General features: G+C 39.5%; 6 protein-coding genes across 8 annotated transcripts; 4 read left to right on the forward strand and 2 right to left on the reverse strand.

The window, feature by feature from the left end:
* The first annotated feature begins 3,723 nt into the window (after positions 1-3,723).
* On the forward strand, positions 3,724-7,677 carry cdcp2 (CUB domain containing protein 2). The gene is made up of 6 exons (XM_026373743.1): positions 3,724-3,790; positions 4,043-4,390; positions 5,183-5,524; positions 6,467-6,820; positions 6,997-7,175; positions 7,340-7,677. The coding sequence occupies exons 1-6, from the start codon at positions 3,724-3,726 to the stop codon at positions 7,643-7,645; spliced, it is 1,596 nt and encodes a 531-aa protein (XP_026229528.1). The 3' UTR covers positions 7,646-7,677.
* A 19-nt stretch (positions 7,678-7,696) lies between these two features.
* tceanc2 (transcription elongation factor A (SII) N-terminal and central domain containing 2) lies at positions 7,697-9,790 on the reverse strand. The gene is made up of 4 exons (XM_026373744.2): positions 9,351-9,790; positions 9,117-9,258; positions 8,604-8,797; positions 7,697-8,214 (listed from the first exon to the last, which is right to left on the reverse strand). Exons 1-4 carry the CDS (start codon positions 9,447-9,449, stop codon positions 8,026-8,028), a joined length of 624 nt encoding a protein of 207 aa, XP_026229529.1. The 5' UTR covers positions 9,450-9,790; the 3' UTR covers positions 7,697-8,025.
* A 548-nt stretch (positions 9,791-10,338) lies between these two features.
* On the forward strand, positions 10,339-14,615 carry tmem59 (transmembrane protein 59). Its single transcript, XM_026375060.2, has 8 exons — positions 10,339-10,564; positions 10,830-10,935; positions 11,158-11,252; positions 11,752-11,904; positions 12,030-12,102; positions 12,829-12,943; positions 13,074-13,191; positions 13,862-14,615. The coding sequence occupies exons 1-8, from the start codon at positions 10,409-10,411 to the stop codon at positions 14,012-14,014; spliced, it is 969 nt and encodes a 322-aa protein (XP_026230845.1). The 5' UTR covers positions 10,339-10,408; the 3' UTR covers positions 14,015-14,615.
* Positions 14,616-15,430: 815 nt separating this feature from the next.
* lrrc42 (leucine rich repeat containing 42) lies at positions 15,431-17,682 on the reverse strand. 3 transcript variants are annotated; one of them, XM_026375059.2, is made up of 7 exons: positions 16,975-17,681; positions 16,760-16,891; positions 16,561-16,679; positions 16,367-16,452; positions 16,175-16,288; positions 16,004-16,088; positions 15,431-15,907 (listed from the first exon to the last, which is right to left on the reverse strand). In XM_026375059.2, exons 1-7 carry the CDS (start codon positions 17,361-17,363, stop codon positions 15,612-15,614), a joined length of 1,221 nt encoding a protein of 406 aa, XP_026230844.1. In that variant the 5' UTR covers positions 17,364-17,681; the 3' UTR covers positions 15,431-15,611. The 3 variants fall into 3 exon arrangements, with proteins under 3 accessions (XP_026230844.1, XP_026230843.1, XP_026230842.1); XM_026375058.2 differs by having other exon boundaries at positions 16,561-16,682; positions 16,975-17,680; XM_026375057.2 differs by having other exon boundaries at positions 15,431-16,088; positions 16,561-16,682; positions 16,975-17,682.
* Positions 17,683-17,864: 182 nt separating this feature from the next.
* Positions 17,865-21,912, forward strand: yipf1 (Yip1 domain family, member 1). The gene is made up of 10 exons (XM_026375445.1): positions 17,865-17,967; positions 18,264-18,345; positions 18,516-18,664; positions 18,776-18,856; positions 18,987-19,074; positions 19,209-19,325; positions 19,417-19,583; positions 19,913-20,095; positions 20,763-20,869; positions 21,157-21,912. Exons 2-9 carry the CDS (start codon positions 18,312-18,314, stop codon positions 20,847-20,849), a joined length of 906 nt encoding a protein of 301 aa, XP_026231230.1. The 5' UTR covers positions 17,865-17,967; positions 18,264-18,311; the 3' UTR covers positions 20,850-20,869; positions 21,157-21,912.
* Positions 21,913-23,013: 1,101 nt separating this feature from the next.
* Positions 23,014-23,772, forward strand: zgc:113691 (uncharacterized protein LOC503529 homolog). The gene has a single exon (XM_026374656.1). The coding sequence runs from the start codon at positions 23,014-23,016 to the stop codon at positions 23,770-23,772; it is 759 nt and encodes a 252-aa protein (XP_026230441.1).
* The last annotated feature ends 623 nt before the right edge of the window (positions 23,773-24,395 follow it).

Raw genomic sequence — 24,395 nt, forward strand, 5'->3', positions numbered from 1 at the left:
AAAGAAGGAGCAAATTCCACCATAAGTTGTAAAAATCTGTCATCACTGGAGCCACTGACCAGTATTTGGGCATCTGTGAGCCTTCAACTTATTATTTACTGAATCATATTGTATTTCCATCAGCCTACCTAGCAGCTAACCAACCTGCAGCAACATTTCTCACTGTTAACGCCTGACACATCAGTTGTGCGGCGCAGCTATTACTTTAAAGCACAAACATTCATAAATAGGTGGAACATGTTTCTTCTCTGAAAGGTTATACAGCACTGAGAAGCAGCACGGCCATCACTGCATGACGTTTATGGTCGGAGATGAGTGTAGCTGAGAGTAGCAGCAGTTTACAAGTGAGGTGAGATTTTAGAAGTCATGGTCATGTCAGAGATGCTTTATGTAACTTTATGATTCTACTAGATATCTAACTTTGTGATGTTTTGGCTTAAGATCTTTCCGTTTTTAAAGGGCACCAGGCCTCATCCTAGTAAAGGAAGCTGCAAAGTTAAGATGTATGAGTTGCAGTCTCGACTAACACCCCGAATATTGCATATGTATGGGGTTCAGCAGCTAGAACCAGGAAATGTAAGCCAGAAAAGCTTCTCCTAAAGTGATGATGTGGCGTGTAGGATGTGCTAGGTCTGCATGACCGCCTCCCCTATATGAGTTAAAAGCCATGAAGCTGTAACATAACAACATAACACAATGTTTATGCCAAACCAACAGAAACCTAAAAAAGCATAGTAAGAATATCAGGAAAGGTTAACTAAGAGTGCCACTGAACAACACTTAATACGTATATGATTTTTAATGTACATTTCCAAGCAGCCATGTAAAAATGCTGCAGCTATGACATCTAACTTAACTTAAGTGATGAAACCATGGTTAAATGTTTCATCCATGCGCATTTTATTTGTTTGTTTGTTTTTCCTGTGGTTCATCTTAATCTACCTTTAATTCAGTTGTCTCCAAAGCAACCGGTAACATAAGAAAAGAAGATGTGTAATGTAGTAAGTTGAAGGAAGTAACCAATGGATAATGGGTTTCATTGTTCTCATAACTATAGAGGGAGGCTTAGCTCATTATGGCCAGTAATCCAATGTGTGAGCTCCCTATATTGGCAGCACAATAACATATCAATATTGTCTTTGGTAGAGAAAAAAGGTGCAAATGTAAGAAAGTGGCATAGAGAAATGTTAACAAATTCACAGAGAGGCAGGAAAAAAAACATGTTTGGCTTTGAGTGAGCACCAGCTGGGAATACAAGGTACAAGGTTGTTGCAATGTTTTCCACTCATTGGGTTTGGCTGGTCCACTGCTGCATAGAAATTGTCACCAATTGCCACAGCAATTTGATCAATGCTAATAAATTGTTTAGCGTTTCGTGCAACAGCTGAAACAGGGGTCAAGAATTCATCCAGTTGTAAATGCACAAAAATACGACTGAAACTCTGTGTTGCAGCACACGTCTGAACAATATTCAGGGTTCTCCATTAGCTCTTTCTGTTGACACACACCGTGCAGCAAACAAAGACAGAGCTGGCCTAATAACATATAGCACTGGATACAATCAGAAATGGCACGAAGACGCTCTGCCAACCTGCATGCTGGGTCTGACACGTTCACTTTTATTGTCCCGTGACATATATGCTCATATATTCATGTCATTGATTTCTTCAGGGAGGATTCATCAGAGTGAACAGTTACCAACAGTCCCTATACACCCGCAGCACAATCCAACATAATCTGTTCTGATGTGTTGTAAGCAGATTACGGTTATTTACATTTTCCCAAATGCCCACAAATATCAACACTCACATCATTTGCCTTCTTGCTGTTTTATAATTAAAAGAACCCGGATGCCACAGCTGTCAAGTGCCCCCACAAACACACCCTCGTCTCACCTGCCAAGCAGCTAAATCCTATCCACCTCTGATTTATATTATTAATGCTGTTTCATACTGCTAACATAACACATTTTAACCCAATGCTTAATTTATGTATTGTTGGAGCAAAATTATTTCATTAAGCTCCAAATATACACCAGGTCAGAAAGCAGCTGTTTGTTTCCGTCTTCTGATGGAATTATTTCAACATTTTTATGAAGTATTTACTTGCTAATAGGTGAGTTAATTGCTCTAAACAAATGGTATCTTACCGCAACACATTTCAGCACTGCCCAGTATCCACATCCTTGAACAATGACAGGCGTTCAGAGAGGACAGAATTAAAATTCAAAGGCAAGGCAGTTCATTTCAGTTCCAGGAACCGCTGTGTGAAAAACACTTGACTGATTTTAATCACATTCTTATTTATTTTAGCTCAGAGCTCAGCTTGACTTTTTAAAAGCCGGTGGTGATTCTCACTGCGTTTTCATAGGGCAACAGCACCATCTAGCAGGTCTCCTCGTGTGTTGGCTTTGCCCACTGAAGCCATTAGATATTTACTCACCACGCTCTGTCTTCACAGCACTGCCGGAATAGCAAAAACACCTATTTGCAGAATAGTAAAAGGTTTTGCTAAGACTACTTTATCTCCCTGTCTGTTATACACTCCACTGAGTCAGGATTACTGTTGTCTACATGTGTCTGCATGATTCACCATTATAAGACCACACCGGCACGAATGGGTCATGGGACATGATTGGTGGACACCAAAATCTCTGTCTGCAGGTCGTTACATTATTCTTCTCGGAGTGTAAACAACATTTGCATTAAAAACATTGGATCTTTAAGAGAGATGACCTTGCTTAGGAAGGATAATGCTGTCACTTATAGTTGTATTAGTTGAAACAAAAATAGAGAACAAATCATAAAACTAACTTTAAATTATAAGATAATAGAAGAGATGTGAAGTTTAATTACTGAAGAACTGAACACAGTACTGTGTAAAACCTATTATATTATTACCTAATACATTACATATTAGGTAACAGCAATTTAATTTATTACAGAAAAGAGTTTTGTGTGCAAAAAATATTTTGTGCGAATTAAGAACCCAGTGTAATGCACCGTGACAACTTTAGATAGACAGTATGCACATGTTCAGCATTGAAATTCCTATTCCTATTTGTGATTATGGTGAATGTAATTTTCCCCTACTCAATCACAGGCTGCAGGTGTGAGCCTTAGTGCTAAGAGAGACGGGACGTTACGCGCTGCCTTCCAATAAAATGAGATGCTGGTCATTTTATTCTTACTCCACAGCCTCGTGCACTCATTCACTGAGGTACATAACCATTCAGTGGTTACGATGTTTGTGTCTTTGTGTCAGGCTTAAGCTGATTTTACACAAGAAAAACAAAGTGTTGCCACTGCCCCTTACTCCACAGCATCAATAGTCTCGGAACCGTCTCCTCCCTCTCATCACTCTAATGAAGCCATTTATATTAGTGACGAATGTGCCCGTCGTCTGCTCCTTCTTCCCATCTCTTTTATCAACTCCACTCACAGCTGCTGTTAGTGTGTGTGTCTGACCATCATTAAAAATGTATGCCATCTCTCCAAACAGTGTCCTGACAAGCCACTCGTGCTCATTGGATATCAGTCATTAAAATTTAGCAAAGAGGGCAAAGCGAGGCCTGGGTAGGTGTCAGGTTCCTCATTCAGTGGGGATGGATTTTTCGGAGTCCTATTACCTCAACAGGCACCACTGCTGATGTTTCAAGGCTGCATGCTCTGACACTGGCTGTCTCTGCTGCTACTGTAGCCGAGCCAAATCAACAATAACAACATGAGTCTCGGGGTAGCTGTATTGATTAATTTACTTCTGTTTGTTGACAAGGCTGATTCTAAAAAAGGTGAGTCGCTATTTGTTATTTTGATGGAACAAAGTTTGATTTTGATGGGAGTGCTTTATCTTGCAGGTACTGTATGTACAGAAAAAGTTGGGCTTCAATTTTTCATTGTCAGCTTGTAATTCACTTTTAGAAGTTGGATCAAGTTGCTAGAAAACAGTCAAATAAGTAAGAAAGGAAAATCCAATAATCTTTACTCTGTATCTCGCTTATTAATGAAATAGGTTTTAATTTATAATATTTTGTAACTATAAGATGTCAAATGTGGAGGAATCCTCTCGGCTCCAACTGGCAATATCTCCAGTCCAAACTTTCCAGGCCTGTATCCATACAACATTGACTGCTCCTGGCTAATTGTGGTGGCAGAGGGTTCTTCTGTCCTCCTCACCTTTCACCACTTTGAGCTGGAGTACCATGCCAACTGTGCTTACGACTACATCAAAATCTATAATGGTATATCTGAGGATGAGGGAAACCTCCTCGGGACATTTTGTGGTGACATCTCTCCACCTCGGTTCACCTCGTCATGGAATGTCATGTCCATCATCTTTCATTCAGACCGCCATGTGGCCCACAGGGGATTCAGTGTTGGCTACAGAAAAGGTAACTCATTGTATTTGATTCAGAATGACAGAGATCAGTTGGCTAACTGTCCAAAACTTTAGCAGATTTTTTCTGGCCACGTCAAAATACCACAACTCATAGCTTTTAGCTAAAACTTCTTGACCTCACTTTCACTGAAACACATAGATCTCAGCAAAACAACACTGAGAGGTTACAGCCCTTAGCTGGTATTATATCTATAATCTGAGTTTAGTGTGTACATGTTAACAGCTGCTAATGAACACAAACAAAGCACCGCTAAGAGTGATGGAAATGGCTCTGGTTTTGTATTCTGACATAGATGAAAGCACAGGACAAAATTAAATTAAAGTGAAATAGATTAGAATAAATTTAATTGGCACTAGAAGACAGATTATTACTTTAACACCCTGTGACTGTAACTAAATTTTATTCAAATTTATCCTCCAGGGACATTGACTGTTTTCACCAAATTGCACGGCAGACCAATGGTAATTCCTGAGACCTCTATGGTGGCAATTTATGTATATGATGTGATATGATAATATTTTACAGTGTGGGCCACGCTGCCAACTCTATACCATGCTGAACTGTAGAGTTGAAAATGTTTTCCTAGGTGTAAGATATCAATTTACAACTTAACAAAAGATGCAAGTAACCAGTGTACTTAAGTGAGACACATGTTCCTTGTCCATTTTACCACTACTGTTCTCTCTCAACGTGTAAATGTGCCCATTTACTGTCATCTGTAGTGTTACTGCTTTTCAAAAAGAAAAATGTAAGCTGCATCTGGTTTCCTTTTGTCCTCTCTAGATATGTGTGGTGGAGTCCTAACTGGTCTATCAGGTGTAATCACTAGTCCAGGCTACCCTCAGGAGTACAGCAACAACGCTGACTGCTCTTGGGCCATTCACGTGTCCAACACCAGTGTGGTCACCTTAGTCTTTTTAGACTTTCAGCTGGAAAATAATGAGGGGTGCAACTTTGACTTTGTTGCCATGTTCGATGGGCCGACAGTCACCCACCGCCACCTGGGCAAATACTGTGGGGCAGATAAACCCCCATACACTGTTACCACCTCCAACCAGCTTTTGGTGGTCTTCAAGTCTGACTTCAACATTGGGGGACGGGGATTCAAGGCCTACTACTACTCAGGTAAGAAGGTTTAGTGTGATTAGTTGTATTGAATAAATGTAATCTTCACACTAATGTGCAGCATAAAGTATTTGAATCAGTTCAGTGTCCAAAGTTGAAACTGAAAAAAGAACTTAGGTCAGTTATCAAGATGTGAAATACTACAGTGTTACTCAGAATCACCTGGCACGAAATCTACAGAGGTGTCCACAGATAGCTGGAGCCCTGGAGAACAGTATAAATGTGTTGATGGTGAAAATCAACAGTGTAATTACAATGATATTCGTGGCTAAAAGGAAGAAAACAAATGACATCATACTGAAAATCTGAAACAAGGCAGACCCACAGCATGATACAAAGGATCCTGTCATCCGATGAAATGAAAATTGAACACTTCTGCTCAAACGCAAAGCTATCACTGTCAGAAACTGGGCAGGGAAGAGCTCATCAGCCTTCTCACCCTGTCCTCATGAACAAGAATGTACCGTAAAAGTCCTTCGGTTGTCAAGCCAAGGCGCAGACATGAATCCGACTGGCACTCTGCAAAATAACTTTTTTACAGCTGCTCACTGACTGTCACCTTTTGACCTTGTCGCACATGAAAGAATCGGCAAAGTAGACAAAAAAGCATGAGCCAAAGGATGCAGACACATGTTAATACCAAAAAACTTCACTTCAAATATTTAAAGAAACAGTAAGTATGTTCACGTTTTGTCTTGACTTATAAGAGTAGAGAAGAAAATCAGTAGGGTTCAATATATCCTAAAAATCTTTTAAATGCTTTCAGAACACAGCAGCTCGACATTTAGGGAAATACACTTATTTGCTTTGTTGCAATGAGATAGAAAAGAAGATCAATACCATTCACTGAAAAAATCAGTCATCAGCCTTCTGAACACACCTAAGTAGGCTCACATGGTACAAAGAGTAGATTAACCTATCAAATCAACTGTACTTTAACAGGTGAATGCCAGCAGGTTCTGTCAGCTGTAAGTGGCAACTTTAGCAGCCCGCATTTCCCCAACATCTATCCGAACAACATCAACTGTCACTGGAGCATCGCCCTAGCAGCTGGATACCGCATCAAGCTCTTCTTCCCTGTCATGGACTTAGAGGACCGCAACAGCCTGTCAGACGAGTGCGACTACGATTCTATTGCTGTTTACGACGGAGACAGTCAGACAGACACTCTTCTTGGACGCTGGTGTGGGAGGGAGCAACCTTCCTCTCTCATCTCCAAGGGCAACAAGTTGCTAGTGGTACTCAGCACAGACAGAAATAAAGCTCATAGAGGGTTCACCGCCTCTTATGTTGGAGGTAAATGTTGCTTTTGCCGAATTAAACTCTTGTATTAAACCTCTGTTAATATAGTAGGTTTAGGTTTAAATCATGCACTCCGTACTGTTTGCATTTTAAGTTTAAATCTAAGCTAAATATGGTCGTAATATCAAATTGAACCTGTAAATTTCCCTTTTTCTCTCCTGGAATTCAAGTGGTACCTGTAAACGTCAGCTGCACAAGATCAGAATTCACCATTCTGATACCCCAGCAATCTTTACCTCAGCTGGATCGTGAAAGCATCTACCTGGGAAATCCGACCTGTACGGCCCAGTTAACAGCCACCTCATATAAGATACTTGCTCAGTTTGTCAACTGTGGTACTGCGAGCCAGGTGACTACTCGCATTCTTATGTCAGTTCATGGTACACCACAATAGGCAATGATTTACCATACTTTCGTTTTTAAAGATGCTGTGAAAGAAGCGTCTATTATCAAATGGCCATTGCAACTTTACTCAGGGCTTCTACTAACACTGTAATATCTGCTTCACTACAGAAACATCGCAACATCACCATGCTGGTAAATAAACTCTACATTGATTTCTCTGATGGGAAGCAGCAGAATGTACAAGAATATAAGGTGCAATGTGACGCCCTGAGGAAGATAGCGTCAGTGTCCATCATTTCAGCAGAGGAGCGGCGTCTTGAAGAGCAGGCCCAGCAAACTGATAATGACAGTAATGGCAATGTAGGTGAGGAGGAAGCTGAGCCTCATGACTTGAGTGACATTGTCTTCATTAGCATCTGTGTACTGGCTGTAATTCTAATGGTGATAGCTATTGTTTGGCTTGTGCTTCTTTAGTAATATATACTGGACATACAGTCTTACTAAACAAAGAAAGGACTGAAGTGCTGAATTTTTCATATTTTAAATCGCTTTTTTTTATGTTCACCATCAGTATTAAAACAAAGCACCTCACCAAAAACTCACATGATTCCGGTACAAAGGAAAAGCATTATCACTATCAACAATACACTGTATATTGCTGACAATTATTTTCAAGCAGTTAAAAAATGTGTGCCACAAAAATGTAAACGTTTTTGTATCTCCTTTACAGAAAACAATGATAAAGAAATACTAAATATGTATGAAAAACTTAAATTCTATGTATAATACATTTTGAATAAAACGAGCTGCAGTCTTCAAATCACAGTCTGAGGTTCAGTCTTATTCACCGTAAATTATTTCTTGTATTTAGAAACCAGCTGGTTGACTGATATTGTGTTGTCCTTCACTTGACTTCTGACCTCAGGGTTGTGTTTGAAGGCAAACACCAAAGCTCTAACAGTCCTTCTGTACGAGCTGCTGACTAACCGGGAGCTCTGGTGAAACACTTCTCTCTCAATGTTGTCTATAAGACCAGAGTCCTCCTGTAGGTTAGAGAATAAATTACAATAAACATAAATGCACTCATTGCTTAACATTCATGTGTAGTAGTTGCCAGGTACAACTGTCATAAAGTTGCAATGTTAACATGTATATTATTTTAGCAATGAACATTTGCTGACAATTGTTGATTAGAAGGCAAAATTAAACCATAATAATTTAACACAAGTCACTGATTTTAGAACAAAATGAAAAGAAGAAGAGAAGCACAATTGTGCAGAGGCTGTATAATATCATATACATAACTGTCCTACACCCAATGTGGCTTCTCTTTCAAATATTTTTTTCATTAAATTACACAACAAATTGAATGTAAAAGAGACACTTAGTTTTTCCCATTACCGCCAAATTCACTGATGATGATCTTTCTCACCTTGACCTCCAAGGCTTCAGACATTAGTCTTCTAGCGTTGCTCCGGAGTCCTTCAGACTGTTTGTCTGAACGCACTTCAATAGACGGCTTATTGGAATTCTCCTCAATGAATGTCCTCCACTCAGTGTAAACCTTTGCTGCCATTGAACTGACCTCGGGGTCCCGATGCTTTCGCATTTTGTTTACAGTGTGCCCTTGGAAGAGAGGGGTTTCATTATGTGTTCAAGTGAATAGTATATTGTGAATTTAATAAAAGGCCTGGTATGCATGAGATAAACATACTTTTGATAGCTGTTTGCTCTTTGGAGCTGTAATGCTCCTGTAACAATGGTCAATAAGTGGATTTGAATTGGCTTGTATGCAGTCTGTGCTACAGCCTAAACAAATATTTTATAAAATGCAACTTGTATTTATTATAAACAAGGCATTGCGCCAAGAGTATATATACTGATGTTATTATAAAAGGCCGTGCAGAAAGGTGGATCTTTATGACCATAAGGATCTCCAGCCTACCAACTTTGGTGGATCTGAGAACCTCCCTGGATGGGATCTTCTTGCTCAGCTCTGTCAAGGCGCTCAGCAGGTTGTCCTTGTTCTGCTCTGGCAGCTCCAACATAGACTTGCAGCGCATGATGTCCTCAATCACAACCACTCTCTGTATGGCAGACATGGGTTAGTTAAGAACTAAATAGATGTCACTCTGCAACACTGACTCTGATTTGTTTACGTGTAGAACCGATTACTCACCCTTAAAGACTCAATTGTAGTTTGCTTGTAAACCCTCTCATCGCTCTTTGACCTTTTAGGCGTTTCCCCCTTTGGAAGCCGCACTACAAACTTGTCCATCCTCAAGTACAAAGGACGATGTTACCTCGTAGACTAGATGATTAGCACAATGAAAGACAAGCGAGGGCGATGCCTCCTCGCTAGCTAAAGTTCAAGGCTAGCTAACTGCTATTAGCACTCATTGTTACCTAGCATTAACTAAGTCTATGCTCGGCTTGAAATTACATTTGTCAATCACATTACTGGCTTGGATCGAGTCATTAGTCCATATAAATTAGTGTCCATAGCTGCCTTTATGTTATGTCAGCAGCTGTGGAAGATAACCTCTTTGTTTACACACAGTCCAAAAGCTAGAGAGCTACAGCAGCCGGATAGCTAGGCTAAATGTTGCCTTTACGAGAAATTGGAAATAGCAGCTGCTTCCAACGAGGAAAATTATATGAAAGTGCATAAACTACAAACTCGTTGTAAATGTACTTTCAGTGTTATTATTTACTGTAAAATACCTTTTTATTTCTACATTTTCACTATATGTTTAAGGGCATGCCTTTGTTTCAGTGGGTGCTTTTACCAATAAGACTTTTTTATATTGGTACTTCTCAAGATTGTCATTAACTACACACACGTTTTCAAACAATTTGCAGGTTTTCCACCTGCTACTGAATTCAATCCCATTTTTACTTTTACTGAAACAATTAATGCCACATACTATATGTTTGTATATTTATCATGGATAACACATATTTTGAACTAGACAAACAAATTGGAACAAAGCAAAATAACTTAAACAGGGTGCAACACAACAAAACTCAGTGCTTTGCATGAAAATGAAAATGAAAATGACTGGCCCTAAAATAAAACAGCCTCTCTAAACAGTCGTAACAAGCTAAGTTTACGAGGAGGCCGTGAACATAGCAAAACATTGGGAGCGATCTCGCGTGACGCAACTCTCTCGCGAGATAACACACCGTCAGAGAAGGAGGACTAGCGTGTTGTTTGTTTAGATTTTCGGAGACAAAATGGGGACTCTTTCCTCCTTTGTCTGTACTGTAGGACTGTTCGCTCTTCTGGCGTGCACATCGGCGTCTTCGGATGTGTTCGAAAGCGTCTTGGGAAATACAGCATCTTGCCATAAGTCATGTGAAATGACATACACTTTGCACACGTATCCGCGGGTGAGTTCTCCGCTAGCTACAGGAAGTCGGTGCTGCTAACGTTTACACCTCAACACCGAGCTAAACTCACTAATGTCTGCTAAGCTAGCGCTGCAAAAGTGGACGTGTGCAGCTTCACTTCGCTCGGTGACAACGCCTGTGGTTGAATTAAGTGTCGCTTATGACTTATGTTGAAAGTTGAAAGTGCGTCATGTTTCGTGGAGTCTGTCTGTTTGTTTGTTTGTTTGTCTGTTTTGAGACACTCAACTGGTCCTCCGGTTTGCAGGAGGAGGAACTCTACGCCTGTCAGAGAGGCTGCCGTCTGTTCTCCATTTGTCAGTTTGTTCGTGACAGCGAAGATCTGAATCACACCAAGTCCGAGTGTGAATCAAGTAAGAGATACTCTGAGCTTCGGACCTGTTTAATCCGGCTCTGTAACTTTACAGGCCTCAGCCCCATGGATTATCATGTTATCCTGCAATAACTTGGGAGTAAAGTTGTAAAGTAGTTGCATAAAATCAGCCCCACGTTTAGACACCAAACACCCCCTTTTGTTCTTTGCTTTAATCCTGTTTCTCCATCTGTCATCTCGCACCACCTTCAAACTTCCGCAGCCTGTCACGAAGCCTACACCCAGTCAGATGAGCAGTATGCATGCAACCTGGGCTGTCAGAATCAGCTTCCATTTGCTGAGCAACGACAACAGCAGGTATGTATGTATTCGTCTGTTGGGGTTTTTGCATGGATGTAAACGTCTTTCAGCAAAGAATAGTGCAGTCAGTTGATGTGGGTTTACGGCTTGGTAATGCAGTCTTATCAGTCCAGCTACTACGGGCCAGTAGATTAAATCTGCCATGAAAAGCTCTGGAGATAAAAACTATCCTTGTTTGCATCTCATGTTTAAACAGACAATGACCAAGCAAGCACAAAAACATATTACCCAGTAGTGTTATATAATTCCCTCTATCAGAAGGTACAGAATTCCCTGATACAGGCTCAATTTCCCCCCTTATCAGTAATCCTAATGTAAATGTACAGGCTACAGGTTCTTGTACAGTTTTTAAATCCAAATAAATGCTTGATGTAACTATGCTTTGCTTTTCTATTATTATATTATTATTGCTGAGCTGCTTGACCACACAGTGCAAAACACACTTCCCTATGGAAACAAATGAAGTAAATTGTGTCATATTGTTTTGTTTTTTTAGTTGGAGGCAATGATGCCTAGGATTCACCTGCTGTACCCCCTCACACTGGTCAGAGGATTTTGGGATGATGTAATGAGTCAAGCTCACAGCTTCATCACTTCCACGTGGACACTCTACCTCCAGGCTGATGATGGCAAAGTTGTTATTTTCCAGGTATGATACTGAGTAGGGTAAAATCTAGATATTCTGATTATAAGTTCTGTTAGCATAAAAAGCACAGTCCTGTTATTGTGCAAGTATATTAGAGAACACTAATTGTTCTGTCTTCTGTTTTGCAGAGTGCACCACAAATCAAGTTTTTCTCCCAGTTTGAACTGGAAAAAGAAATTAAGGAGGAGCCACAAAAGAGCTGTAAGCCATCCTTACTCTTAAAATTTACTACTGGTTGGGTAACTAGTGTAGCCAACAATGCATTTGTTGGTATGGTCAGGCCCTGATAGGGTAGTTCTCTGTGCCATAAACCTCTAATGTTGTCCAAAAAATAATAGATGTAAAAGACATTTATACATTTAACATGGGCATTGCCGTTTTAAAACGGTTTCACACGCCCAGTCATGCTGTCATAAATATTCACTAGCACATCAGACATATGTATGTAGGATGAATTAATTTAATGTATGTTTACCACAACTTGGACCAAATATCTTGGAGGCTGAGTGTGTTAAACAATGGGATAGAAAGGCTAACACACTGTTTGTTCTGGCCTTTTGTCAGACAGATGGAATTATTAAGATGAAATTATTGGCATCCTTCCTCCACCCTCAAGCAATGTCTGTTTTTAATGAGTTAAGTTTTTTATTTATTATTTCTTTTGTCAGTTTCAAGTTATGTCAGTGACCTTTGTGGGTTCTTCTTTCTTTAAGGGAAGGGTGCCAATAATTTTGTCTACATCTGTAAATAAAAACAAAAAAAAAGAATAGCGTCTGGTCTATCTTTCAAAGTCAAGAAGGCCAAGTCTTTGTAACGATGCCTACATTCATACTGTATTTTAAACACAATTCATGAGTTTTCTATTACAAAAAGAGATTATGTGTGTGTGCGTGCATTTGATGTAATTTCCATTCTTCATTCTTCAAGTCCCTAGGCCACTTTACAAAGAATACCATCATGCTTTAATCCAGGAGAGGGACAGAGATATGACCGGGGACCACAGCTATGATGATGATTACAACCTCTTCAGCTGTCTGTCAAGGTGGGTTAGCAGCAAACTTTCATCTTGTCACAAAGGTTTTGTTTTTTTACTTGCTTAGTAGAGAATTATTGTTAAAAGCACTTATGATCAAAGGGAGCCACATGTTTAACAAGTGTATATTACTTCATAGGAATCCATGGCTACCAGGGTGGATCCTAACCACAACTCTGATCCTGTCTGTATTGGTCCTGATTTGGATCTGCTGTGCGACTGTGGCAACTGCCGTAGACCAGTATGTACCTGCTGAGGTAAGTTCTGTGCCGCACCTTTGATACATTGAGAAGAAGTTCCTGGAATATTAGGTAACATGCAGGCTTTACAAAAATTGTGTAGCTTAGCACAAAAAGTGGAAATGAGCAAGCACTTAGTGACTCTCTCCACTCTAACTCTTGTGAGATTTACATTTAGTCACTTACATGACTTACAAGTGAGATACAAGGACAAGGCAGGGTAAGCGTAAGGAGGTCTTGCCTAAGAACGCATACTGGAGGTAGGCCACAGCCGGGATTCAAACCCCGGTCTCCCACATGGAGGGCGCCGATCTTACTACTACACTCACCAGCCACAGGTCTTGGTAGGCAGATTTTATTACATTTTAAAATGACAAAACTATTGTCTGCAACATGAAACAAAAGGACTGTACATTATAATTCAAACAGAACAATGTTGAATCAAAGCAAGTGTCTGCTTACATTTTCATTAGGGACCAAAAGAGGAAATAGTGTTCCAAACAATGGTTTGTTTATCCTGAGCAGCATGTCTGAATTCTTTAATGTTATTATACTGAGCACAGGAATAAAATGGTTATATAAGGGTTGTTACTTTTCAAATTTCAAGAGAATTTAATCTTTGAGTGCCTTACAGATACAAAAATGTCTGAACACATGACTGATCATCAATTCCGTTTTTTCCTTTAAGAAATTGAGCATTTATGGGGACAGGGACTACATTAAGGAACAGAAATTGACTCCTTATCCAGCGTCATCCCTCCTGATCATCACTTCCAAGGGGTCAGAGGAAGAAGCCGGTCCACTGCCTTCCAAAGTGAACCTGGGCCGGTCTGATATCTAGAAGCCAAAGCTGTAGCAGAGAAGAGATGTCCTCCTTAATGAATAATCTTTAATTGATTTGAAGCCCCTGGCACAAGATCTGTGCTTCATGGGGTCTGACCAGGATTATCTAATTGCAGAATATCTTGTATTACTGATACGTCTCGTCTCCCTTTTTGAAGCTTTTAAAGTTGGAGTGAAGAAAGTTTTTTGTTTGTTTTTGTTTCAGTTTTTCCTGCGTATCGGCATAATTGAGGCATTAAAGTTTAGTGACAAACAGGTTTGGGGATTTTTTTGTTTCTCAAACACTTGTGTGGATGGATTAGCGCTTTATTGGTGTGCTTATTTTATTGAATCATGTTTAAATAAAGTATTTGTGACTTGAAGTGATGCAGGTTTCACCTGAACTAAACTTTTGGAAATAATCGAGTTTGCAAATATCACCAACTCTCCCTGTTTGTTCTCTTGTTTCTACTGCAGTGATTTCCAGTTGATATTGAATTTTACAATAAAATTCATAACTTTTGATCATAACTAATGTAAACGGTACATACGGTAGGTCTTTCCTGCTTCACTGTTGTCTGTTATAATGGTGGGTCAGAATTAAATACAATGGAGTTGTTCATGTGTGTGACTTTGTTTCATTGATCATATACTGAAGCGAACTTGGGGTCAGTAAAAAAAAAAAAAAAACAAGCATCCAGCCGTAGAAAACCAATCAGTGCAATTCACATGTAGTCTTAAATGATTGCACATCGTACCATGTGAACTTTTTGGATCTCCAGCATTACATTGCTATGGTCGTATCAAATCCTCCTTGTTCTGAGCTTGTACAGTAAAGCTCTGGTGGCTACTTATTGCTAAAATGATTCGTTTTTTTTTCCTCAACACAGCAGTCAGTCATGTGCAAGGCTGCAGAGAAAATCAGCAGCTTCCTGTGTGTTGGCAGAGCGGCTGTCTTATCACTCTGATCTCTGTAATGGGCAAAACAAGCATGCAGTAATGAATTGTTGCACAACTTGTTTACAACTTCAATCTTGGAATCAAAAATTCCATAGCTCTCTTATTGTACTTTATACTCCCTCAGCATAATGTGCTCCTAATTTCATTTTACGATAGATCTGCCAAACCATCCTCCTATAGGTACATGTTGAATTGTTAATAGAGAAGCCACCTTTGCTCAGCACAAAAGATGTTAATAATGTCTGGCTGTACGTGATGGATGTGACCTATTTACCCAATTATCCTTTTTATGCTATAGATTATAGAATGTGTACATATTTTTGATTGCTGAAATAATTGAAAAATGAAAAACATTTGCTAGGCTTGACATTGTTAAGTTAAATTTTAAATGAAAAAAAGCAGAAAACTACCCTTTGCACGCCCGTTAAATATGCCAGACTGTTTCCAAACCACAAAATGACATGCAAGAAAGTAGTCACATGCACACTACTAAACTTTATTTATGTAACTATATCAACAATGTCATTGGAAGTCAATAAAAAACTTTTTAGAGTTCACCAGTGCTCTTGGACCATACTTAAAGCCTAATATTACCCGTTATTGGACATACTCGTGCTGTGGTCTGCTGTTTGTGGAATGTGACATGAATGCATCCCTCAATAGCTGTTCAACAAGTCAATGTCCTCTGCAGAAAGAGCTGATGAGGACAAACGTTTTGTTGGAGGGCTGGGATGAGAACTGTCGCAGCTTTTGGACTGACGCTGCCTTTTTTTGGTATTGTGCCAGGAAGGCTTGGCTTGATGATTGGTCATGTAAGGAACCGGTTCCTCTGGTACAGGTTTGTTTGCTGAAGGTCTATAGAAATGCAGTCTTTCCCTCTCGGCCTCTTCCTCATTTCCACAAACCAAGGGTGCTGCATTCAGGACTTCTCGGAAAAACTTCTGCCTGCCAACTATAGTACAAAACACTTTAAAGGCTAGTTTTGATAATGTGCCATCAAATTTAAAGCAGATTATTACCATGTGACTGTGATGTAGGACAAACTCACAGAAACGAAGCGCTGATGTTCTTGATTCTTCGAGTTTCTTCTGTTTTGGCATTTGTGCGCTATTTGTTTCCCATTGGATTATAACCTGAAAATGATGCAAGCACACAAGATCTCAAATGACACTACAGTACACTTGCAACATTTAGCCTGTTAATTAAAGAGGATATTTACCTGCTCTGCCCATCCTTCAGTTTTACATCTTGAATGATCAAAAGTGTCCAGTGGTTTCTCAGAATAACTTAACCCCAGCAGATTCCACATGGTCGTCTTCAATCCTGTGCCATGCTACAAGTACAAATTACATCATAAGTATCCCAATATGTTAGAGGTTAAAGTGTCATTATTCCGCCTTTTTTGCCGTACCTTTAAACTGGTCCCGGATACATCAAGTTTTTCAAGTTTGGGGAGGCATTTGAGGTATCCGAGAGCCCTCTCTGAGATGGGGTTAACTATTTGAGAAAGGAAATAACCGATTAACGCCTTAACGATGGATGTCTACTTGAAGGTGGCAGCATTTGTGCTGCAAGTACAGTATGGGGCAGATAATATTGTGGTACATGAAAGGTCGAGGATCTGAAGATTGTCCATTCCCTTCTTCATCATCCGGATAGGCGCAGTCAATCGCTGTAAGCCAACATCTGACAGACTATTACCACCAATGAAAAGTCGAATAAGGCTGCTGAAGAAGAAAAACCAAAGTGTTACTAACACATTGTCGCCACATCGCATCTTTAAGACGTAGATCTCAGATTTTACCTTGCCAGTGAGCTGGATGTGAGATGCTGGAATATCCCATGATCATCACCAAGTCTGCAGCCAAACAAATCTAGAGACGTCAAACTATGAAATGTTTTTATTTCATTGATCCTCTCATGCAAAAGTGGAAACCTGCAGAAATAAAAAAGGAGAACTAAGCACTGGTGTTTGTGGCAAAGAAAACTGAGAGACTGGCAGATGTGATAGTAACATACCTATTTCGTAGACAGAGGGATCCGAGCACCATATGCCCATAAGCATCACTGAACAGCTGCAGGGCTTTAGGGGAAATATCTAGGTTTAAAAATACACGATTCTCCTCTACTGCTGCAAAAAGTCTGTCTCCTATTTGCTCTGGGAAGCCGACCAGAGAGTCCACGTGTTGAATGTTGTCAGCCACGAACATCACAGCGATGTCAAAGAGAGATTTGGTGGTGTATCTCAGACTTCCCTCTGCATTGTAAGTGAATACAAAGTGCTCCTTTCTCAACACGAATGGATTTGTCCTCCTGCATGATGACACCGGCTTTGGCTGTGCCAGGACTATGTCACTAACACGACGGAGTTTGCCTCTTTCTTGGACATAAATAGTATCATTATCCATGCTAAAGTCACACAGATTATTCCTGTGAGAAGGACAAAGCACTCAACTCATCAACATCAGCAAACTAACACCTGACACATGAAGTAGCTCATTAGCTAAGTTGGCTAATGAATAAGGTCGATGACTTAGCTAAAACCTCCAAATATACACCCAAACCTTAAACTGGACTTCTAATGTTATGTCTCCTATCTTGTTGCAACATGTTCCACATTTTGCCCCAGCATCTTCGCTAATTTGGTCTAATTTGAGTGCTTTTAGTCCCTTTCGGTGAACTGCACAGAAGCTGGACACGGCTGCGGCATCTGCTTCAAATTAAAAGCGCACTACTAATATGTGCTTGTTTTAAGATGCCAAAACATTAATAAGGCGTGATAAGTATCACTCATTTTGGTGAATGAGTTCACACAAACACCCCATGTATGCATTTTATAACATATTCAGTTATAGAAGAACATTTTAAAGTTTAAACCATTACTTTGAAAATATTCAGAAACAGGAAAGTGTCTTGTTTACATGGCTGGTATATCCGGTTCCGGGCAACGCTAAACTAGCTGAGTTGTTAAATGATTTAGTGTTAGTGTTTTTTAATTTGGAAGATAATTTGGTAAGCATACACTGTTTAAAGAATTGTATTTTTAATATACATTCGATACCATGCTATTTTGCCAAGCTTAAGCCAAGCAGTTAACCTTAATGCTAATGTAGTCGCTAAAGTTGATGAGCTGTCAAGTGAGAGTTAGCTAGCGTTAACGTTAACTTCAGCCAACTTAGAACTAGTCTAGTCTACCTTTATCGGTATTGTTAATAGTTTTGCTCTAATGTGTAAGCCAAAAATGGCGACAAGATTATTAAACTTGAAAGATTAAAAGTTTTTCTCATTCGTATCTTTCTGAAATTAAGTTGTTGCCTTTGTACGTGGACTTAGTTGACGGCAGTAAATCCGTGTAAATGGCGTCGACAAAAGATCCATTTGAATTTCAAGGTGAGTGTCCCCTACAAACTATATGTGAAGTTACTTCACATCAGTTTAATGATCTGTAAACAAACCTTTCTCTGAGCTGTCACTGTGCTGTAAGTTATTGTGAAGCACTGTTAAAAAACGTGTCAGTGTTGTTGAGTGATTTTTCCTTTTTCTCCATGTTATGAAATTAGACTTTGAAGAAACTGGCAATCTGTTGGAAACCAACAGAGATGCAGTCACCATTAGCATCGAAGATGAAGATATCAAACCTGAGGAGCAGAGAAAAGCCACCAGTTTAACTCCTGATGAGGATCCACTTGACACTGATGACAAAACAGAGGTCTGGAGAAGACGATCCGTATATATGTTTAAATTTAATTTAAAGATTGTAATGTTGTTTCATCTATTGTTGATTTGATTTATTTTTTTATTTTATTTTTTTAAATTGAAGCTCCTCGGTGGGCAAAGGAAGAGTGTCCCTTTCTGGACGTTTGAGTACTACCAAAGATTTTTTGACGTCGAGACCCATCACGTAACATACTGACATCTTATCTTAATGACTTTTTATCACTGTAAAATGATTTTATGTAACATTGATTGGTTCAGAAAAAATGTGGCTTTTAATAGGTTTCATATCTTATTGTTACCTACATTTCTTTCAGGTGAAAGAAAGAGTCATTGGATCAGTGCTGCCGTGGCCTGGAAAGAACTTTATTCACACCTACCTTCGCAGAAATCCTGATCTTTATGGTTAGTGCTTCACACTTTTAGTGTGTCAAATGAGAAATTCTTGTTGGTATTCTGTACTGTAATTGATGTTGTCCTAAAGCAAAAAATGCCCACACAAACTTAAGTTCTAACGCTGTCATATTTGTGTGTTTTAGGACCATTCTGGATTTGCACCACTCTTGTGTTTGCCATAGCCATCAGTGGAAATATAGCCAACTTTCTGGTACACTCAGGCAAACCAAACTTCAAGTATACCCCAGAGTTTCAAAAAGGTAGGTACTGTTACGTTTTTTATGGCTCATTTGATCAAACTATGGAAACTATGGTTCTTTTAAAACCTCCTGAATTTCATGTGTTTTCCAGTGACCATAGCTGCTACAGCAATCTTCAGCTATGCTTGGTTCGTGCCTCTTGCCCTCTGGGGTTTCCTGCTATGGAGAAACAAGACAATCATGAATTTGGTGTCATACTCCTTTATGGAGATCGTCTGTGTATACGGATATTCTCTTTCGATTTACATACCTGCAGTGGTAAGACCTGAATCTCAGAGCAACTTGGTGACATTCATATGTAATTTATATTTTGCAGTCACTTCACGACCTCATGCATTTCAGTTCAGTGAAAATTGGTTTCTTAGAAAGTGAAAGCACAATATTCAGCATTTTAGAATTAAACTGTTGAGTTGAAAAGATATTAACTCAGAGTATTCTATCTACAATGTACTGTATCTGCTGCACATTATACAATTTAATAGTTAATATGTTTTCCTACATGTCATTAATGCAGATTGTGTTAATGATTGTGATAATATTTCAATAAAATTAGAATATTAATTTAAATTTTTTGTTTCCTTCTTAAGATCCTTTGGATCCTCCCTTTTGAATGGCTGAGATGGTGCTCCATTGTGGTGGCTCTTTGCCTCTCTGGCTCAGTTCTGGTCTTGACTTTCTGGCCTGCAGTCAGGGACGACCACCCCAAAGTTATCATAGCCATCATGTCAGCTATAGTGGTACTAAACGCCCTGCTTGCTGTTGGTTGTAAGGTAATTGCACTACAGCTATGTTGCTGCTTCTATGTAACTTTTGTGGTAGGATTATTTACAAGTTGGAGACATAAAAGGAAAATAAATCAGTTAGAAGAAATAAGATACAGCATTCATTGTCCTGCTTTGGCAAACTACATCAGGACTAATCTAGATGATTCAAGTTGCCTGTCCATCTTGATGTAGATAAGAATAATTGCTCACTCTCATTTGTCCTCAGTGATCTCAGTAGCATGGCAAAGCTTTGACCCAACTTACCTATGTCAATCACAGACATAGCACCACAGGGAGATTTCTTTTTTGCATGTCTCGCCCTGTGTGTTTCTGAGAAATAAGTATACCTGATAGTTTCAAGTTAACTCCCTCTGGGGAGACATTTAATCGGAAACTTTGACCGCATTTGCTAACTGGTGTGAGAATGGGCTATTAGCTCAGCCCATTCTAACATATGTTAGTATCATGTGTCTCCTTACATTCGTGTAATTAGTCTACAACGCAAGCCCATGTCTGAAAGCTGACCAAGAAATGTTGTTATTTCCTGTGTTACTTTATGCTTGCTTGCTTATAGACACTCCAGCTTTAGTTCTTGATTGATTATTAATTTCTTTTAATCATGTAATTGACTCTTTGCTTGGTTCTCTCCTTTCCTCCTTTGTTTGTTTTTCAGGCCTATTTCTTTAGCAAACCAGAACCAGTAGAAAAAGTGGACAATTCGGCTTTGAAAGATGTGACTAAGGCACTGTCCTCAACATGAAAGCCTGCCATTGTTTGAAGGTAAACAGCAGTGACACAAAAGCTTTTGAAGCCACTTATAACTTGACACATGTAAGTCACCTTTCTCTGCTTTGTGCCTTCCCACGAGTTCTTTTATATTTATGCTCAAGTGTGTCAAAAAGGGTGACCTGCTGCAGCAGTAGCACCTCTAGATTTATCGGCCTAATTTTCTCGCTTTGGCTCAAGTGTGAGTTTCTTGACCTGGTAGAGCAGGACATCTGACACCGGACTTCCTGTACATGATTTCTCCTTCCCAAAACAAATGTGATTCTTTCTTTAAATTGCAGGTTCTCCTGTTGCCTTATTAGAGTGAATCAGGTTGCTGTGGTAATGAAGTCATGGGTCGACTGGATTTCACCTGCACTCTGACCTTCTGGCCTTAGAACCTAGTGTGTGTGCTTGGTTGACCTGTGTGACCTCTGAAAATGAACACTGGTACCAAGTCAGTTTTTTCTAACGGGATGGGTTCTACGCTTCCTTAAAGATAAATGGGGTATCATGTTACTCAGCACACAAGATCTTTTGCCATATGGCAGTTTTATGCTTTATAGTTCTAATGGTAAAGTTGTAGATAACCAGTCTGTACAATAATGTTGGTGGCATTGTATATGCATTTTTTTATATTGAGAACTAGCTACATTTTCCTGCATGAACAGTACAGCAATTATACAGTGGGTGTTGGTAGCATTTTCAAGGGTTGGACTTACATACAGAGATACTATATTTTTCTCTAGCTGATAAAGTGCTATCAACCAGTGTTCATCCTAAATGTCCAAGTGATTTAGTTTTGTTTGTTATTACTGTGTTTTTATTGGGATAAGCAACATTTGGTAAAGTGTATTAAATTTACCATGGCTAATTCGTGGAGAAAAACAAAACATGATTTTTGTGGGACCAACCTTTTTATTCATCAAATCAACATTGTTCTGTCCGTGATCAAGTTGCAGTCCACCCAGAGCTCATTGTCAGGCACAAATTAATGTCTATTAACAGATTATTTGTTTACAGTCTTTATTAAATAAATAATTGAACATTTTGGGAAATATGCTTGTCTGTGTTTCTTTAATGATCAAATTGGTAAAACTCTCACATGTTTAGTGTTAATATGAAGTATAACCGGCAGCTAAGCTTATCTTAAAAATTTAAATAAAGGACAGTGTATTAATTTAAAGCTTTAGAGGTGCTTCAAGGTGCATTTTATTGCCTTTATACAGAGCCCATCTATTTCCAGTCTTAAGATATAAGGTGGTATCATCTAATTTAGGCAAAAAACAAAACAAAAAGCAACTAGACTAACCCCTAAAATTCAAATTAATTTCAAAACAATAAAAAATATTAATTTAATTATTCTGTCCCCAAATAATATTTACCATCAGAATTCAGAGTTTACTTTAGAAATCCTTGTTAAAATGTCTCGTGGCTGAAAATTTCACTGAGCCCTTCTTGTTCACCTTTTTTCCTTCAGTAAAGTTGAAATTAGGTCACCTTAGCTCCCACCTGGCCATGTGTAGGGAGCACGGCTCTCTCCTGCCTGCCAGCTCCTCACAGTATAGAAGACTGCCACTGCAGCAGTTGGACATTTTAAATATTTAAGGGAGAGATTGTAACTAATAGGTATATCTTTAGTATTTTAAATGGAGCGTCTAGCTTTAAAAGTGGATCTCTGGCTTCTGCTACTGTTTTTCCAACTCATCCATCTAAACTGTCGCATGGTTGAACAAACTGATAGAATCCACTGTGTAGCTGGTTGGATGCACAGATCATCTGCAGTGAAAAAGGCACAGCCTGTCGCGACAGGTACACGGCACATAATGAGCACCTCACGTACAGGTGACCTTATTGTAGGATGTGTTTAATATTTCCATTGATTAACAAGGGCGAAGTTTGAGATTAATTAACAAAACAGGGAAAAAAATTGTGTCACTTGAAACGGTGTCAAAAGGATGGTGGCGCCCTAATTAATGGTCATTCTAGCCCAAGCTTTAAATTACACCTGCAGATACAGATAACCCTCTCAGAAGAATGTCACCTGCCTCAGTCTTAGTCATGCAGGCAGCCGCGTGTGCTTGTGGATTTATCAACCCAATGCTCGAGGACTATTTTAATTTATTTTTTTATATTGGGATTGAGATTTTTTCCATATGATGGCCACCTCAAATGGGAAAGTTGAAAAAATGTCCAAATTCGAGGCTTTAAAACTTTTGGAGAGATGCAGAAAGGAAAGAGATGAGGCCGTGCACAGGGAAAGTGTTCTCAAAGAGAGACTCAGACAGTACGAGACCAGAATGCGTTCAACTGAGGCTCTGAAACAGAAATTGAAGACCTTGAGCATTGACAACAAGGAGCTGAGAAAACAAGTGAAGGCTCTTCGTACTGAGATTGGTCTTGAGTGCAGCCCTAAGTTCAATGGAAAGACTACAAAGGACATAATCAATGACTTGTATGAAAAGGAGCGTGAGTGCGGCTCCTTGGTGGAGAAGGCGGGGAAACTCAGCTTGACAATCGACGATTTGACATCCGAGTTGGCAAATACAGTTACCTCTAAAACTCTTTTAGAAGACCAAGTTCAGTCGCTGCAGCAAAACCTCAAGGATATGACAAACAATCAGCGTCGCCTACTGAAGCTGTGGGAGGACAAGAAAGCTCAGAGGGAGCAGCTCACCCTCCCTGCAATTACCCAGAAACCTGGACAGAAACCATCTGTGCATAAAGTAGTTCAAACTGAGATGTCCATCAGTTCATCTCAAAAGCTCCCAGTCAGTGCTTTCGAGACCAAGCCATTCACTCGGGACAATGACAAAAAGACTGTGTTGGATAAACACAATTTTTCAACATATGGAAATGGCTACCATCATGACAAGAAGGGCTTCATGCATGATGAAACTAAAGGGATTCATAACTGACTTGACTCACCAGCAGCCATTAACAGTCTCTAGTGGGATGAGACAATACAGCAAACAATATTCGATTAATGTATAATATATCTGAAAGAAATTAAATGAATGAGATGAAATTGGTGAATGAGATTAAAACTGGTTTATGGCTCGTCCTGGCGTTAATTTAATCTACTTGTTTCTAGTTAGAACTTAGTTTTTCATGTTTTTTCTTAAGAGCATTTGACCAATCGTTCAATCTAACTACACTGCTGAACAAAAATAAAACCAACATTTAAAAAACATATCAGATATTGATAAATTCTCAAGTTGAAATGCAGAGCTGTATTCAAAATCAACATATGTAAATTAGACCTTATCCAACTTGCAAACATTTCAGTAGCAGCTCATAATGTTATGTCACCTGCATGCCAGTATGTACTCCCACTGCACTGCCACTCTGGCCACATGAGGTCAGACATTGTCCTGCACCAGAAGGAGCCCAGGCTCCACTGCACCAGCATAAGGTCTGACAGTCACTCTGAGGATTTTGTCTCATTACCTCACAGCAGCCAGGATACTATTGGCTACGACACAGAGGTCTGTGCATCCTTTAAAGGCTATGCCTCCCCAGATCACCACATGACAGCAAA

Source organism: Anabas testudineus, chromosome 17 (genome assembly GCF_900324465.2).
Source record: "Anabas testudineus chromosome 17, fAnaTes1.2, whole genome shotgun sequence".
Lineage (NCBI taxonomy): Eukaryota > Metazoa > Chordata > Actinopteri > Anabantiformes > Anabantidae > Anabas > Anabas testudineus.

Bases quoted from the DNA above. Each gene is read 5' to 3' on its own strand.
- cdcp2 (XM_026373743.1), top strand. From the start codon at position 3,724: ATGAGTCTCGGGGTAGCTGTATTGATTAATTTACTTCTGTTTGTTGAC. The intron at 4,391-5,182 runs GTAACTCATTGT...TGTCCTCTCTAG, and splicing joins CAGTGTTGGCTACAGAAAAG to ATATGTGTGGTGGAGTCCTA. The intron at 7,176-7,339 runs GTGACTACTCGC...GCTTCACTACAG, and splicing joins ACTGTGGTACTGCGAGCCAG to AAACATCGCAACATCACCAT.
- tceanc2 (XM_026373744.2), bottom strand. From the start codon at position 9,449: ATGGACAAGTTTGTAGTGCGGCTTCCAAAGGGGGAAACGCCTAAAAGG. The intron at 9,259-9,350 runs GTGAGTAATCGG...TCTGCCATACAG, and splicing joins CTACAATTGAGTCTTTAAGG to AGAGTGGTTGTGATTGAGGA. The intron at 8,798-9,116 runs GTAGGCTGGAGA...CTCTCTTCCAAG, and splicing joins TCTCAGATCCACCAAAGTTG to GGCACACTGTAAACAAAATG.
- tmem59 (XM_026375060.2), top strand. From the start codon at position 10,409: ATGGGGACTCTTTCCTCCTTTGTCTGTACTGTAGGACTGTTCGCTCTT. The intron at 10,565-10,829 runs GTGAGTTCTCCG...TCCGGTTTGCAG, and splicing joins CTTTGCACACGTATCCGCGG to GAGGAGGAACTCTACGCCTG. The intron at 12,103-12,828 runs GTAAGCCATCCT...TCATTCTTCAAG, and splicing joins GGAGGAGCCACAAAAGAGCT to TCCCTAGGCCACTTTACAAA.
- lrrc42 (XM_026375057.2), bottom strand. From the start codon at position 17,363: ATGGATAATGATACTATTTATGTCCAAGAAAGAGGCAAACTCCGTCGT. The intron at 16,892-16,974 runs GTATGTTACTAT...TTATTTCTGCAG, and splicing joins TCCCTCTGTCTACGAAATAG to GTTTCCACTTTTGCATGAGA. The intron at 16,089-16,174 runs GTAAATATCCTC...CATCATTTTCAG, and splicing joins CTGAAGGATGGGCAGAGCAG to GTTATAATCCAATGGGAAAC.
- yipf1 (XM_026375445.1), top strand. From the start codon at position 18,312: ATGGCGTCGACAAAAGATCCATTTGAATTTCAAG. The intron at 18,346-18,515 runs GTGAGTGTCCCC...TTATGAAATTAG, and splicing joins AGATCCATTTGAATTTCAAG to ACTTTGAAGAAACTGGCAAT. The intron at 18,665-18,775 runs GTCTGGAGAAGA...TTTAAATTGAAG, and splicing joins ACACTGATGACAAAACAGAG to CTCCTCGGTGGGCAAAGGAA.
- zgc:113691 (XM_026374656.1), top strand. From the start codon at position 23,014: ATGGCCACCTCAAATGGGAAAGTTGAAAAAATGTCCAAATTCGAGGCT.